Genomic DNA, 14,250 nt, shown 5'->3' on the forward strand with positions numbered 1-14,250 from the left:
GGTATTCTACTTCTATTCGATATTTTATTATTTTCCCATATATTCTGCTAATACTACTAGTAACTGCAATTCCTCTATAGTTTTCAGGTTTTGATTTATCTCTCTTTTTATGGATGGTGCTCATATGCGATTCTTTCCATTCCTCAGGTATTTTATGTTTATTTATACATTCCTGGAAAAGTTGTAGACGTTGAATTAGTATTTTGGGTCCAGTAAAGGTTGGTTTTCCAGTAAAGATTGCTAATAATTCTTAGATCACAGGTGTTTATTCCAATGGGGATACTTGAGGATAGGCTCCTGGAACCCAGGAGACATAAGGACCAACCAGAATATACTGGACGAACTGGTCAATAGATATGAAATGGACGTCGTGGCAATACAGGAAACAAAGCTCACAAACAACATCAACATCAAGTTTCCAGGCTACGACATATACAGGAACGACAACACAACAAGATCAGGTGGCACAGCAATATTAGTGAAAAAAGGCATAGGTCACATCAGAATTTAATACCACAACTAAATACTATGCAAGCAACAACAATAAGAGTACAAATGATGCAAGGAGAAGTCAGAATTACCTCCGTCTACGTAAAACCACAAGACCTTCTGATTGAAGACGACTTAAATACGTTTCCAAACGACCAACTCTCAATCATAATAGGAGACCTAAACGCAAGATCCCCAAACTGGAACGACAGAGCTACGAACAGAAACGGAAGACTACTAAACACATACATAGAAAATAATGATAACATTATGGCAATGGCCCCACAGACACAACGCATTACCCAGAAAACGGACTTCCTACACACATAGATATTGTAGTATCAAGAAACCTAGGACTACAAACGGAAATACAAACATTAAACGAAGGCACAACGGACTACAACCCCATCCTATTTGAACTAGGAACGTGGGAAGAAGAAAGTACAATAAAAAGAGTTAAAAAGAAAACAAAGTGGACAAACAATAGAAGACAGAGTCCTAGAGTTGGAAAACATCATCCAACAAGTACTCAGAAACATTACTACAGAAGAGGAAGTAGAAATGAACACGGGAAGATTTAAGGATATACCACAAGAAATAAAAGACTTAATAAGGGAAAAGAACAGAGCCAAGCAGACAGCATGAAGGACAAGGAACCAGGCAGACAAAAATAGAGCAAATAGGCTAAACAGAGAGGTCAAAACAGCACTACAACACTATTTGTAAAAACGGCTTCGGCCACCAAAAAAATCAAAAAACTACTACCAAAAACCGGCGCAAGCCACAAAAAAATATTAACAAAAACCATTAAAAACCCGGGCACGTAGGGCCCAACCGCTTGAGCACCTAGTCGCCGAACTGAGCCTAGCCCAGAGCGGAGACTTGAGGCCCAAGTAAGCAATTTTAGTTTGCGGATAAGCCACATTAAGATAACAGGAATATAGCGACAATGCGCTGTCCTGAGTTTTGACTTCGGTTAGGAAACCATGTTGGGTTTCTATTACCCAGGACATGCACATGAAGAGCATTTGGCTGATAGTTGTGCCCCTATCGCGCAACAGAGTGCTATACGGGGGAAAGGGATGGTCTGGAGCATTGGAGTGCGGTGGAGTGACTCCTGTTTTTACTCGAGTTTACCCAAACGTAATTCTTAGGGGTGAACATTTCTCACAGGCTGGATTTAATTAAACTGCTTGCTTGCTTGCTACAATACCAGTATAGAAGCTTCGCTTCAGAAACACTAGTCTGGTACGGATATGTCAGAATTGAAAGTATAAGAAAGAAAAACTGTGGAAATTCTTGAAATATAGTATTAAGATGAAAAGAAGGAATATATATGTTTTTGAATCATTGTACAAAAATTTTACACACTCATACACCGGCTTTTACAATTGTAAACAATATTACAATTCAATATTATTAAAAAAAAATGTTTTGGTCCACCTCAAAAAAAATGGAAAAGTTTATATTGTCATTTGCGGTGAAAATGTTATTAAAATATTACAAACTGATTTTATTCGCCTCATTTTACGATACTTCATTTGATTAAATTAAAAATGAATGCGAATGGATGCACATTTTATGATGCAAATTACTGTTATAACAGATGAAAGCCAATATCAAGCAAATTACTGTTAAAATCGATTAAAGCCAATAGAGTTACGTATCGGTTTGAAAACTAATAATTGCTATCATTCAATAATACAATTATAGTATAATATCAGAACGTGATGAAGTTTCATACGTGACATAAAATATTTACTCACCTGATTAGCTTTATTTATTTGTTTTTTCAACCCCGCAAAAGCCATTATCAAGTTGGTGGTCTACCTGCAACAAAATAGTAGTTAAATTAATCAACAACGTATCAGATAATCATTTTTTTATCAGACAATTTCATAATCAGACAATAATTTTTTTTGACAGGATTCCAGACAGGAGGTGAAATAGACCAATTACTACTATTGTCAATTTGAAGTTCCATTCTAAAAAAAAAACAGAGCTCGGAAAGTTTTCCCTTCCACTTCAACGTGGCGGTATTTTACGAGTATGATCACTTTAACGGGTTATATAACTTTTTACAGCTGTTACAGCATAAAATCTAGATCTGTTCAATTCAATTTTCAGCTCTCTTAATGTTAAGAGCGTAGGCGCAAAATTTCAGGCCAATGCTTTTTAAATGCATTCATTTTTTTCGAATCCTGAGAAAACTAACACATATTTTTGAAAAATTTAAACGCATTATTACCGAGGGCCGAAAGTCCCTTAGAATAAACAAAAAGTTTTTTTGAATGAGATATTTGAAATTAAAAATCACACTAAATTTTCTCTTTTTTTCACCCCTGTAACTTATTAAAATAAACATTATAGAAGTTTTCAGGAACTTTCGGCCCTCGGTAATAATGTATTCTTTCGTTCTGCGTTTAAATTTTTCAAAAATATTTATTAGTTTTCTCAGGATTCGAAAAAAAATGAATGCATTTAAAAAGCATTGGCCCGAAATTTTGCGCCTACGCTCTTAATAAACAATGGAAATATGATTTAAAAAAATGCTTCTTGGTTCCGATTGGTCATCGGTTCTTTAAAAAAATTGTGCTTTTTCACCAGCTTTTTAGTAAGCCTACTTACAAGGGCGTGACATAAAAAATATCAAAGTTATTATAAATGTTTGTAAGTTAAATTCATCCCCTTTTCAAACGGTTTTTTTACAACAATTTTAATAAGATCTTAAGTTTTTTTTTAATATATCTTAAAATTGAAGCCCCAAAGAATCGATAGCGATCAGTTAAATACCTCTTAGAGTCACTGTTTGGACATTATACAAAATACAAATGTATTATATTGTATTAAAATATTATTAAAATGTACGTTCATTATACAAAATACAAAACTATAAATATTGATAAGTTGCTGCAAAAACGTGTTTTTTTGCAATTATCTCAATTATTTAGAAACTACTCGCAAATTAAAAAACTTTTTAAAATCTACAACTTTCATTTGAACCATTTTTCTCTAGTATGTATAAGAAACGTTTTATAGGCAAAAATGATTTTTTCACAGACTGAATTAATACGCAAATAAACCGTTGAAAAAGGGAAAAAACAAGATGATACATATTGAGATAGCTTAAATCGAGTTAGATTTTTCCAATTGAATTTTTTTTAATTCTCGAAATTTCCTGTATACTTCTATAACTTCCATATTCTTTAAATGGCGTAAAAGGAACACTCTACCTTCTTATTGTGAACGCACATTATTTGCTCGTCGTAAACTTGTAAATAAAAAGGACGTTCTCTCATATTATCATACTAACAAGACTTACTAAGGGGTTGTTAGGTGTAAAGTTTACGTTGGGCTCAAACATTGAGAGCAAGTTATAATTGGTGCATTATGTGCAGTAAAAAGTATGCTTGGAATTGGATGGAGACTTGCTAAAACTTATCGACTACTTGAGAAATGGATTTTATCAACCAAATGAGCTTCATTATATAGCTTAGGTTGCTTTATGAATATTGACATATATATGTGGGAGACGTTCGTTGGCTGTCATTTGCCGTTAATTTTACCATCAACGATCAGTTTTTCTATGCATTAAATTTTTTTGGGTATGTGTCCAAAGTATCTAAGTTAAAGCTGATTTCTTTTTGTTACCAGTTTTATGTAAACCTTTAGTTGGGATGCTTTGTGTACAATATTTGTGTATGATAACATCTCAAAGGATAAATCTATCTTACTTCGATTAACGATATTTAAAGACAATGATTATTTCAGTCATTTCTGTGGCACCAATATTTTTTTGGTTGTTATTGGTTATTGGTTTTGTAGTTTCACTTACTACATACATACTGCTGGATAAAAACAGCAAAATAATTATAGACGTCGGTGAAAGGCTTAAAAGATGGCAGGAACATATTCAAGAGCTATTTAAAGACGAACGGACTGAGATAGTACTAGAGCAGGAAAAGTTCGACAACGGCCCAGACATAACAGAAGATGAGGTATTAGAGGCGATAAAGCGAACAAAGAACAACAAGCCAACAGGTCCTGACGAAATACCTGTAGACATAATACGGTTAATAGAAGAACAGCAAATTGGAATATTGGTCGACTTATTCAATACAATATACAGTACATGAATCATTCCCAGAGATTGGCTGATGTCAACATTCATAACACTACCAAAAAAAACCAAATGCATAAGAATGCCAAGACCACCGGATAATAAGTTTAATGAGTCATAAGCTCAAAATATTTTTAAAAATTATACACCGGAGAATACACAACTAACTTGAGCACGACATAAGAGAGACACAATTTGGATTTAGAAATGCACTGGGAACGAGGGAAGCCCTATTCGCTGTGAATGTACTTGTGCAAAGGTGCATGGATGGTAATCAGACAGTATATATGTGTTTCTTGGATTACAACAAAGCCTTCGATAAGGTCAGACCGTCTTATCGAATTACTTGAAAAGAAAAACTTAGATATGAGAGACATCAGGATCATTAGCGCTATCTATTATAATCAGATCGCTGTGGTAAAAGAGAACGTCTTTTCAAATGGAATACAGACTAAGAGGGGCATCAGGCAGAGCTGTGTCCTGTCTCCTACTTTGTTCAATTTGTATTCAGAGGAAATAATCCAGGAAGCACTAGAAGAACTAACTATGGGAATAAAAGTAAATGGCCGATCAATCAATAATATACGGTTTGCCGACGACACTATTTTATTAGCGGAATATCATCGGAGAATTTTATTGAGGATTTACAACAAATGGTTGACAGAGTGGTAGAAGTCAGTGAAGAAAACGGACTATCCCTAAACACAAAAAAAACACAATTTATGGTAATTACAAAAGCCCAACAGCGCAAAGAAAACATAACAATACATGGAGAAGATTAAAACAGTTGAAAAATATAAATATCTGGGTACAATAATTAACGAAAATAATGAGTACACAGAAGAGATTAAGGCAAGAATAGAAGAGGCAAGAAATTCTTTCAACAAACTGAAAAAAGTACTCTGCAGCAGGGACATTTCAATTTCTTTAAAGATAAGACTTCTGAGATGCTACGTGTTCTCCGTATTATTTTATGGGTTGGAGGCTTGGACTTTAAAGAAAGATGTTTCGGACAGATTGGAAGCCTTCGAGTTATGGGCCTACAGAAGGATATTAAGAATAAGTTGGGTGGATAGAGTCACGAATGTCGAGGTGTTGAGAGGAATGGAAGAAGATAAAGAGGTTTTAAATATAATTAAAGTCAGAAAACTGCAATATCTGGGACATGTCATGAGGGGCGAGCGTTATAACTTGTTGCAATTAATAATGCAAGGAAGAATACAGGGTAGAAGGAGTCGAGGAAGAAGACGCATCTTCTGGTTAAATAATTTGAGAGCTTTGTTTAACTGCACTTCTGCTGACCTCTTTAGAGCAGCGGTATCGAAAGTGCGAATTGCCATGATGGTTGCCAACCTTCTTAGATTAGATGGCACGTGAAGAAGAAGAAGTTTCACTCACACTAGATACAATCCATGTCTTAATACCTTCCAATGGTGGTGGACCACAAGCATGTAATCTTTATTGGAATACTGTTTTATCGTGTACTGGAAGCTTCTGATTTGATCTGCTAGAACTTACTGTCTTTAATTTTATGGCAACCCAAAACTTAAGCTTATGGTCTAAGATTATGGTCGAAATATCATATAGCACCTGGTCGAGCATATGTATTGGAAACTAACGATTGAATAATCTATTTGGTTTTTGTGATGGTTATTTGATTGTCGATTGATTGAATATTTGATTGTGGTGTTTGTGGTGGTCATTTGATTGTCTACGCAAAATTAAATGAGTCATTCACCACGTTGATCATCGCTTTTCAGTGTTTTCTACATTAGCGTTAAAATCTTCGATGAATATTCTTCATCTGAGTGCTCTATAGTTAGCATGAACACTTGAACAATATGTAGTTTGGATGGGCTAGAGTTAACGATATTTTGATAATACGATCGTTGATGGGCAAAAATTAAGTCTAAATCGTAGCTTCAGCTAAGGAAGTTCTTGATGAAAGAAATGTAAATAAAAATAAATCATTCCCAAGGCAAAAAACTCAATGGTTTTGTACAGAAGTGCAGGAAAAATGTAAAGAAAAGAAAATAGCTTACCCGAAATATATGACGACTTCCTCAGAAAAAACACTTTTTTATGCAGCAAGATTCATTTTGAAATTTCAGAGCACAGTGTTGGGATCATTTTTTTTTATTCTTTAGATATTATTCTCTGATATTCCAAACCTATTAACATCTTCTCACCAATGAAGAAGTAATGTGGAGGATGAACACAATCGCGGATTTGGTCAACATCGTGAAGGACCGTAAGCTGAAGCACTTGGGACATATAATGAGAAATCAAGGCAGATATGAGCTACTTCAATGCATTTTGCAAGGTAAAATTGAAGGAAAAAGGGCCCCAGGACGAAGAAGAATATCCTGGCTTGCTAACCTGAGAGCATGGAATAGAAAGAAATGAATTAAGGTCTTACAGATCTAATCTTATGGCACTAAGGATCCTGATTTGTTCAAAGTATATAAACAACAAAAATGTGAATATAATCGACAATTACAAATTGCTAAAAATGCAGCTTACTGTGTTTTTATTACTAATTCCATCAATAAACCTAGAGACTGCTGGAAAATAGTAAATTTTGAAAGAAACAACAGAAGATCCAGTTCGGTACAACCTATTCTACCTCCAGACGAAATAAGTCAATTCTTTACTTAAATTTCAGAATATAATTGCATCTCTTCCCACTATTAATATCGATGTCCTCTTCAATTATAGAAATTATCCTTCTCCGAGCAAGTCTTCGTCCCGTTGTGGAAGAAGAAGTCTCTCAAATAATAAAGTCTCTTGGTAATTCTAATTGTAGGGACGTTCACGAAATACTACCTATCTACAAAAAGGTGATTCCTCAAATACTGATAATTACAGACCCATAAGCATTGTTTCTACTTTTGGGAAAGTGATTGAAAAGGTTAACAAACAAGAATTCTCTTCCTATTGTCAGTCAAATAATTACTTTAGCAACTCACAATATGGATTCAGAAGTGCTCGATCTACTACGAACGCGGTATTGTTGTAAGCGAGGTGATTGAGGGGCTTGAAAGCGGCAATCGCATAGCAATTTCTCTTTACGACTTGTCGAAGGCTTTTGACTACGATATTTTGCCCCACAAATTAAATTATTATGGAATCAGAGGTATCCCTCTTAAGCTTATAACTTCTTATCTATGTGGCAGATCTCTCTGTTCTATCCGTACAACATGGAGTCCAACAAGGTTCGATCTTAGGTACTCTGTTGGTATTTCAAGTTCTAACTGAAATTCACAGAAAACGTGCCCATTTCATAAAGCAGTCTGATGTCCATGTTAACAATAGGCGAAACTGTCACTATCTACGAACAAATCGCTGTAGATTAAGTATTTCTTGGTAAATCGATTTTTTTGCGTTTTTATCCCCCTTTTTTGTACTTTTTTGGGGTCCCAAAATTAATATTCTCGGCAAAATCGAGCTTGTACGTATCATTTATAGAGGTTCAGTGGAATTTTCGTCTATGACGACTGGAGTAATTCTTGTTATATGATATGAAACAACTGTCATTAATAAAATTAAATTAAATTTTGTGAAAATTTAGAAATAGTAATTCTCAATGTTCTATTTTTACACTGTATATTTTATGTAAAAACATCAGTGCGCGATAGAATTGCAATGGAAACGATTATATGTTATCACAGGCATAATCAGGTCAAACGGGAGGTCAAATCTGAAGATAAAGTCCATCATTTCAATGTTAATTTTTCATCTCCGGAAGAACACACTTCCTTTTAAAGCCAAAGTTGTTTTTCAACCAATATGCTGGCAGAATTCAAAGAGTTTGATCAATATTTTAAATAGACCTGAATCTAAGTTTTATTTTTTAATAAAATGGAAAACAAACAAATTAAATTTGACCTGGAAGTAAGGCGCAATATGATTCATATAAATATATTTTATTCGTTCTTTTTATATGTACAACGGTTAAAACATTGAAAACATCTCACGAGAGAACACAGGGAGATATGTCTTTCCGAATATTTACACTTCACTACTTATATAGACTCTTTACTAGACTTCTAGACTTTTTACCTTATCCGGGTATTTTTATGTTTCGTGTATCAATTGGTGTGTATTATAAATACTATTCTGATATTCTCTATAAATGTTATTTCCTTTGCTATTTGGTGAATTACTGTGTTATTGTTTTCTGTGGTTATCATATTAATTGGTTATACTGTTGCCCAAGTAATTAAATTCGTTCAAATATATTCAAATATCTAAAGTAATTTTACAAGCTTTTTCAACACTAATACTTTGGACTTTGGACGTTGAGCAGCATCAACTAGGGGTTAAAAATTACCTCTGTGATTGTATTTTTTAACTGTTCTGAAGGTATAAAAAACTATTAACAGGGGTTTTTAAGCCAGATCTATGGAAGCTTTCTTAAAATTCTCTGAATATATTAAGAATAGAATCGAAATATGCTTTATTGTTACTGAAAAGTGTACAATTTTATGGACAAAGCTTACAGAAAGTCTTGCCTTACAGAAAACCTTACAAACTCTTCTACTAAATAATACGCTCTTTCAGATAGATAGGCTTTTGTCATTTTACGAAACTTGGGGAAAGATGTTGCAAACTTAAATTGTAAAGGGAGAGTTGTTTAGTTTTTTGTAGAATATAATAGATTTCTTTACTAACTCAGTGGACGGAATCGATAAATAAACATCAAAGTTTAAACAGTTTCTGAAATATATAAAGAGGGAAGAGTTAACATTCCACATATAGAATTCAACAACACACAACCAACATATACCAACATATCACAATCATAAACACCTAAACACATCACCAAAACAGTAAACAGTGAGCACCACACACACACACTCCTTAAGAGTCAAATTAAATATCACAAGTATAGGGGGAGATTGGTTTTCTGTGATTTCCCAATATCATTGCACAACGATACCTGATCCTAGGCGAGGACATAGCCACAACTATCCTCCACCCGTTTAACCCAAGCAAACAAAGGCCAACAATCTGAAAGGAACCGTTTTCCAAGGAACTTGTACTTAGTAATGGGCTTGGTTAACACGGCCCTAATAAGGCGGTTATAGTTCTTCTGACACTTCTGGCTACAGCGGCGGTACCCGGTCTTAGTCAACAGAACCAAACACGCAAACTGCACCAAACCATAAATCTCCATCCTTGAAGAAGCACAAAGCTTAAACAAGGTAAAAACTCTGGTTCAACATTCCGTAATTTTTTAAATAGATTCTGCAATGTGTTGTTCTTCTAAGGTTAAACAGATACTGTATTGGTTTTTTGTAATTTAAAAATAACATTAGATTGTACAGCTGTACTAGAACCCCAAAAAGAAAGACCATATTGAAGATGAGACTCAAACAAAGAAAAATATGTTATTTTGGAAGTTGCTAAATTGATTTCCTTCGAAACAGATCTTATTGCATAGCAGGTGAGACTAGTTTCTTATTTAACAAATCGATATAAAGGGACCATTTAAGGTTGCTGTATATAAAAATACCAAGAAATTTTACAGAATCAACGATACTGATCTGGCTGTTATTAAGAAGCAAAGATTGGATAGCTCTTTTATAGGATAATGCTACTGTCTTATCTACGTTAAAAGAGAGTAAATTAGAGTGGGACCCGGTTTTTATTGTAAGTAAACCAGAAGTTTTAGTTGCATATAGAGTTGCAATAGTAGAGTTGCTCCAGGTGATACTGGTATCGTCAGCAAAAAGAACAATGTTTCCATTGATTTTTAAATTAATAATGTCATTTATAAATATAAGAAAAAGTAGAGGACCCAATACTGAACCTTGTGGTACTCCACATACAATGCTTTTCAGACTAGAGTCAGTATCATTTGCTGTAATCAGTTATTTTCTATTTTCCAAGTAAAATTGGAACCAATTCAAATAAATTGTAAATATTATGCAAGGTTTTACAATTTCTGGACGCTCTATATGGATACGGAGAATGGAAACGTGGCCACAGCGGAGTGAACACTAATAAACTGAAAGCGTTGAAATTCTGGATATTTAGAAGATAATATGTAACACATAACGAAGTCATGACATGGAATGGAAATAATGGAATTCAACAAAAAACGAAACCTGAGACATTTTATATGACAGAAACATACTCAGTGCTTTAATTGATGATGCCAAAAGATTATTGACAAAAGAATCATAGGGACAAAAAGAGTAACTGCACAATTTAATAGAATGGAACATCAGTCAAACTATTCAGATCAGCCCCATCTACGATCATAACAGCCATGATAATTGCCAACCTAACGTGAAGAAGTAGAATAAAACATGACACGAAAGTGTCAGTGACTTTTACAGTGTTTTCAGGTTTTAAAAGAGACTCTTTTTGATCGGACACTAGTCATTTAGCTAGTTGCTAAGATAAATCGTAAAACACGAAACATACTGGAAAGTAAAAAAAAATGGGTTATTGCGCTTAAAAATGGAAAATTTTGGGTCTAATCTGTTGGTCTTCATTATATTTGTATTAGGTGAAAAGTACGGAAAACCTGTTCCAGTTTCTTTCTTCTGGCATCGAAAACAAACGAAAAAACAGGTTTTCGAGCAGGTAGATCACGTTTTCTCTCTGAAGTAGTATAGAAAAAACACACCCGTTTTTTGTCAACCTCAAAAAACCACATGACATTGTAAAGCGTGGTAACACTTTGGCATGCACTAGAACAAACAAATATTAATAAGGATGTAACCCAACCCATGAAGAATATGTAACACCAACAAGCAACACGGATCAAAATTGGTAACCAGCTAATACTAGAAATAGAAATAGAAAATAAAATGCTCTATAAGATGATAGGTCATCATGTTTTGCAGAAGACAAGTTATGCTACCAGGAAATTCATAGAATACAGCGAACGGTTCTTCTTCATTTAAACGTCAATAAATATCTCTCTGAGCTCCTTTGCTTCTAAATATAATAGTATAAACATTTATAAAACCACTACGTACAAAGGAACATCAAAAGGTGCATGCAGAACAACTAAGCATAATAAATAAAAGCAGAGGTAAGTAAGGTACAAAGTCTAGAATCTCGTCAAACTGGTGTTCCTTAGTTTTTAGCAACAAATATTTGGAATATTATACTATAATATATTCTTATATGAACTAATTCGTCAGTAGACCTGTGCACTTAAATAGTTAACGAGATTCTGTACTTTTTCAAGAGTGATTTTAGTGTTTATGTTTATACCTGTCTACTGCTTTTATATCAGGTATTCAAACGTGTATTGTAGCATTCCTAAGCAAGCGTATGAACAACTGTCATCAGGTGTAACAGCTACATAAATGCATCATGATATATGATATATGAATAAAAAACAACTAAAGGAAATCAACAAAGACATATAAGGGAAAGTTAGGGAAGATATACACAAATGTCCAAAGTTTTAACTAAATATGTAGATAAGAAAAAAGGGTCAGTCTTTTGGAAGACAACAATACAGACAATAAACATTTAGAGACAAGTAGAACGTTTTTGCAAGAATCTGTATTCTTCGATACCAACGGATTCCACATAGTGATATCCACACTGAGACTTACTCTTCCTCACACGGCGTACCTTCCCGGAAGTAAGGATTATTCCATGGAGAAAACTGTAGACCTAGTAGAGGCTTAAAACTCTAACGTCCATACCTCCGCATGGAAAATTGAATAGGTATACGAGTGGAGCCGTGAAAATCTAACCCTTACGGTGGACAGCCAATAAGCCGAAAGGCTAAAATCAACGGGGCATACCATCAATTAAAGATATGGTCGTACGGTCTTACGGGTCAAGAGTGACTGAAACAAGCGATAACAAGCGGGTCTCAAAAACCCGCTACGATGTCTAACGCGCTGGATGAGCAAAAAAGTACTCAATATGTATCCAGGAGGACAGGCAAGCAAAGGCTTGGTCTCCTACAGGAGCGTTTGATCAATGGAGGACGAATACAAAGACGTAAAATCAAGTAGGTTACTCTATAGTACCAATACTGACAATCCAAGAGCATCGCTACTGCTCTCACATAATATTAAATGTATTTCTGTTCCAGAATTCACCACGGCAGATTTGGTAACCTTCAATAATGGAAATGCCAACAAAAGTAGGTAAGAGGAAAATTGTTATTGCTTCGGCCTATTTTCCAGGTGACTCTGAAAACCATCCACCTCCAGAGGAAGTAAAAAGACTCACGGGATGGTGCAAGAGAAGGAACACACAATTAATTGTCTGTTCAGTAAATGCAAACCCTACATTATGGGGTAGCACAGGAATCAATAAGAGGGGTACCTGGACTATATATCTGCTAAAAACTTGGATATTGCAAAAAAATAAGTAACAAACCCATCTTTATATGCGCAATTAGGAAAGAGGTTCTTCATATAGCCCTAACTAGTCCATTTATAGCAAATAAAATATACAATTGGCATGTTTCGATTGTCGGAATATCAACATATAAGGTTCGACTTGGACGCATCTGACGAAGGCCTTGAGAAATATCGAGTTCCCAAAACAGACCGATTGGGACACTTATAAAGAGTATCTAGAAAGCGAAATACAGGAACTCGATACGTCGTTCGACACAGAGGAAAATCATGGCAACTTCAAAATTTCATAATAAAGGATGCAATAATGAACTCAGAAAATAAAAGAGAAATTCTTGGAGGAAACTGTGCAAAGGGATAACAGAATTAGCCCCTGCACGAGTTCAAAAGGTTACCTCAAAAGATCGCACAAAAAAAATCAGCCTGATCAAAAATTCGAATTGTGACTATACTGTGATCCAAACGAGACACTCGTAGGGCAAAAATTAGGAAGCTGACAGCCTCGCAAAAGAAGGGGCTAATACCATTCCAGGGTCCAGAACCCTTCTGTGAACTATCGAAAAGCCACATCAGGGAGGAAATCAGGACCTGGGAACTCAATCAACTAAGATTACATTGGTCTAACACACTAGGTAGGCAAAAATGTTCATAAAAGTGTCGCCTACTGCAACAAACCGCCTTCTCGAAATGAGTAAAAAAGATATCAAAATGGTCACTGGACTCACTAATCACTGCCCTCTGAGATATCATTTCAAAAAAATGGGTAAGTCAGATAGTGAGAACTGTCGTTTCTGTGACAAGGAAAAAGAAACTGCAAAACATATACTATGCAACTGCGTAGCACTGTTTTGCAAACGACTAAAATTCCTAGGAGAAGTCAGTCTAGCGCCCTCTGACATAGGAAACAAGTCGCCTAGGAAGCTAATCAACTTCATCAGAAGGATTGGCATCCTAGAGTTCAACTAGATTAAGGTATGCACAAAAGATCTCTATAGGGCGAAGTGCGGTGAGGCTGCATGACCTTAACGACCTCACATAATCTAATATAATCTACTATCGGATTCACCTAGAAGCCGGAGCAACAAAAGAGCTAAATTAGCAAACACTATACAGGAAATATACTAGGAAATATATAATGAAGGAAATTAATTTAAGGAAACCGTAGTATGATGACTTCTGACCGTACGGTGTCCAGATACACGTCTAAGCCCAGGTGGGATCTGCACACAAGAGACAAGAGACAGGGGAAACACACAGCCCAGGATGCAGCTCCGTCTGCGACTGGAAAAAAGC

At 35.1% G+C, this 14,250-nt stretch overlaps 1 protein-coding gene across 7 annotated transcripts in view; it reads right to left on the reverse strand.

Annotated features, from left to right (window-relative positions):
* Positions 1-14,250, reverse strand: part of EndoA (SH3 domain containing GRB2 like, endophilin-A) — a 254,127-nt gene that overhangs the window by 198,253 nt on the left and 41,624 nt on the right. For all 7 annotated transcript variants that reach the window (XM_072546091.1, XM_072546090.1, XM_072546093.1 and 4 more), the window contains one exon: positions 2,256-2,319. In XM_072546091.1, coding sequence (XP_072402192.1) covers positions 2,256-2,300 — 45 coding nt within the window. In that variant the 5' untranslated portion in view covers positions 2,301-2,319. The remainder of the gene's footprint in view (positions 1-2,255; positions 2,320-14,250) is intronic.

The sequence above is a fragment of the Diabrotica undecimpunctata genome, chromosome 10 (genome assembly GCF_040954645.1).
Source record: "Diabrotica undecimpunctata isolate CICGRU chromosome 10, icDiaUnde3, whole genome shotgun sequence".
Taxonomy (NCBI): domain Eukaryota; kingdom Metazoa; phylum Arthropoda; class Insecta; order Coleoptera; family Chrysomelidae; genus Diabrotica; species Diabrotica undecimpunctata.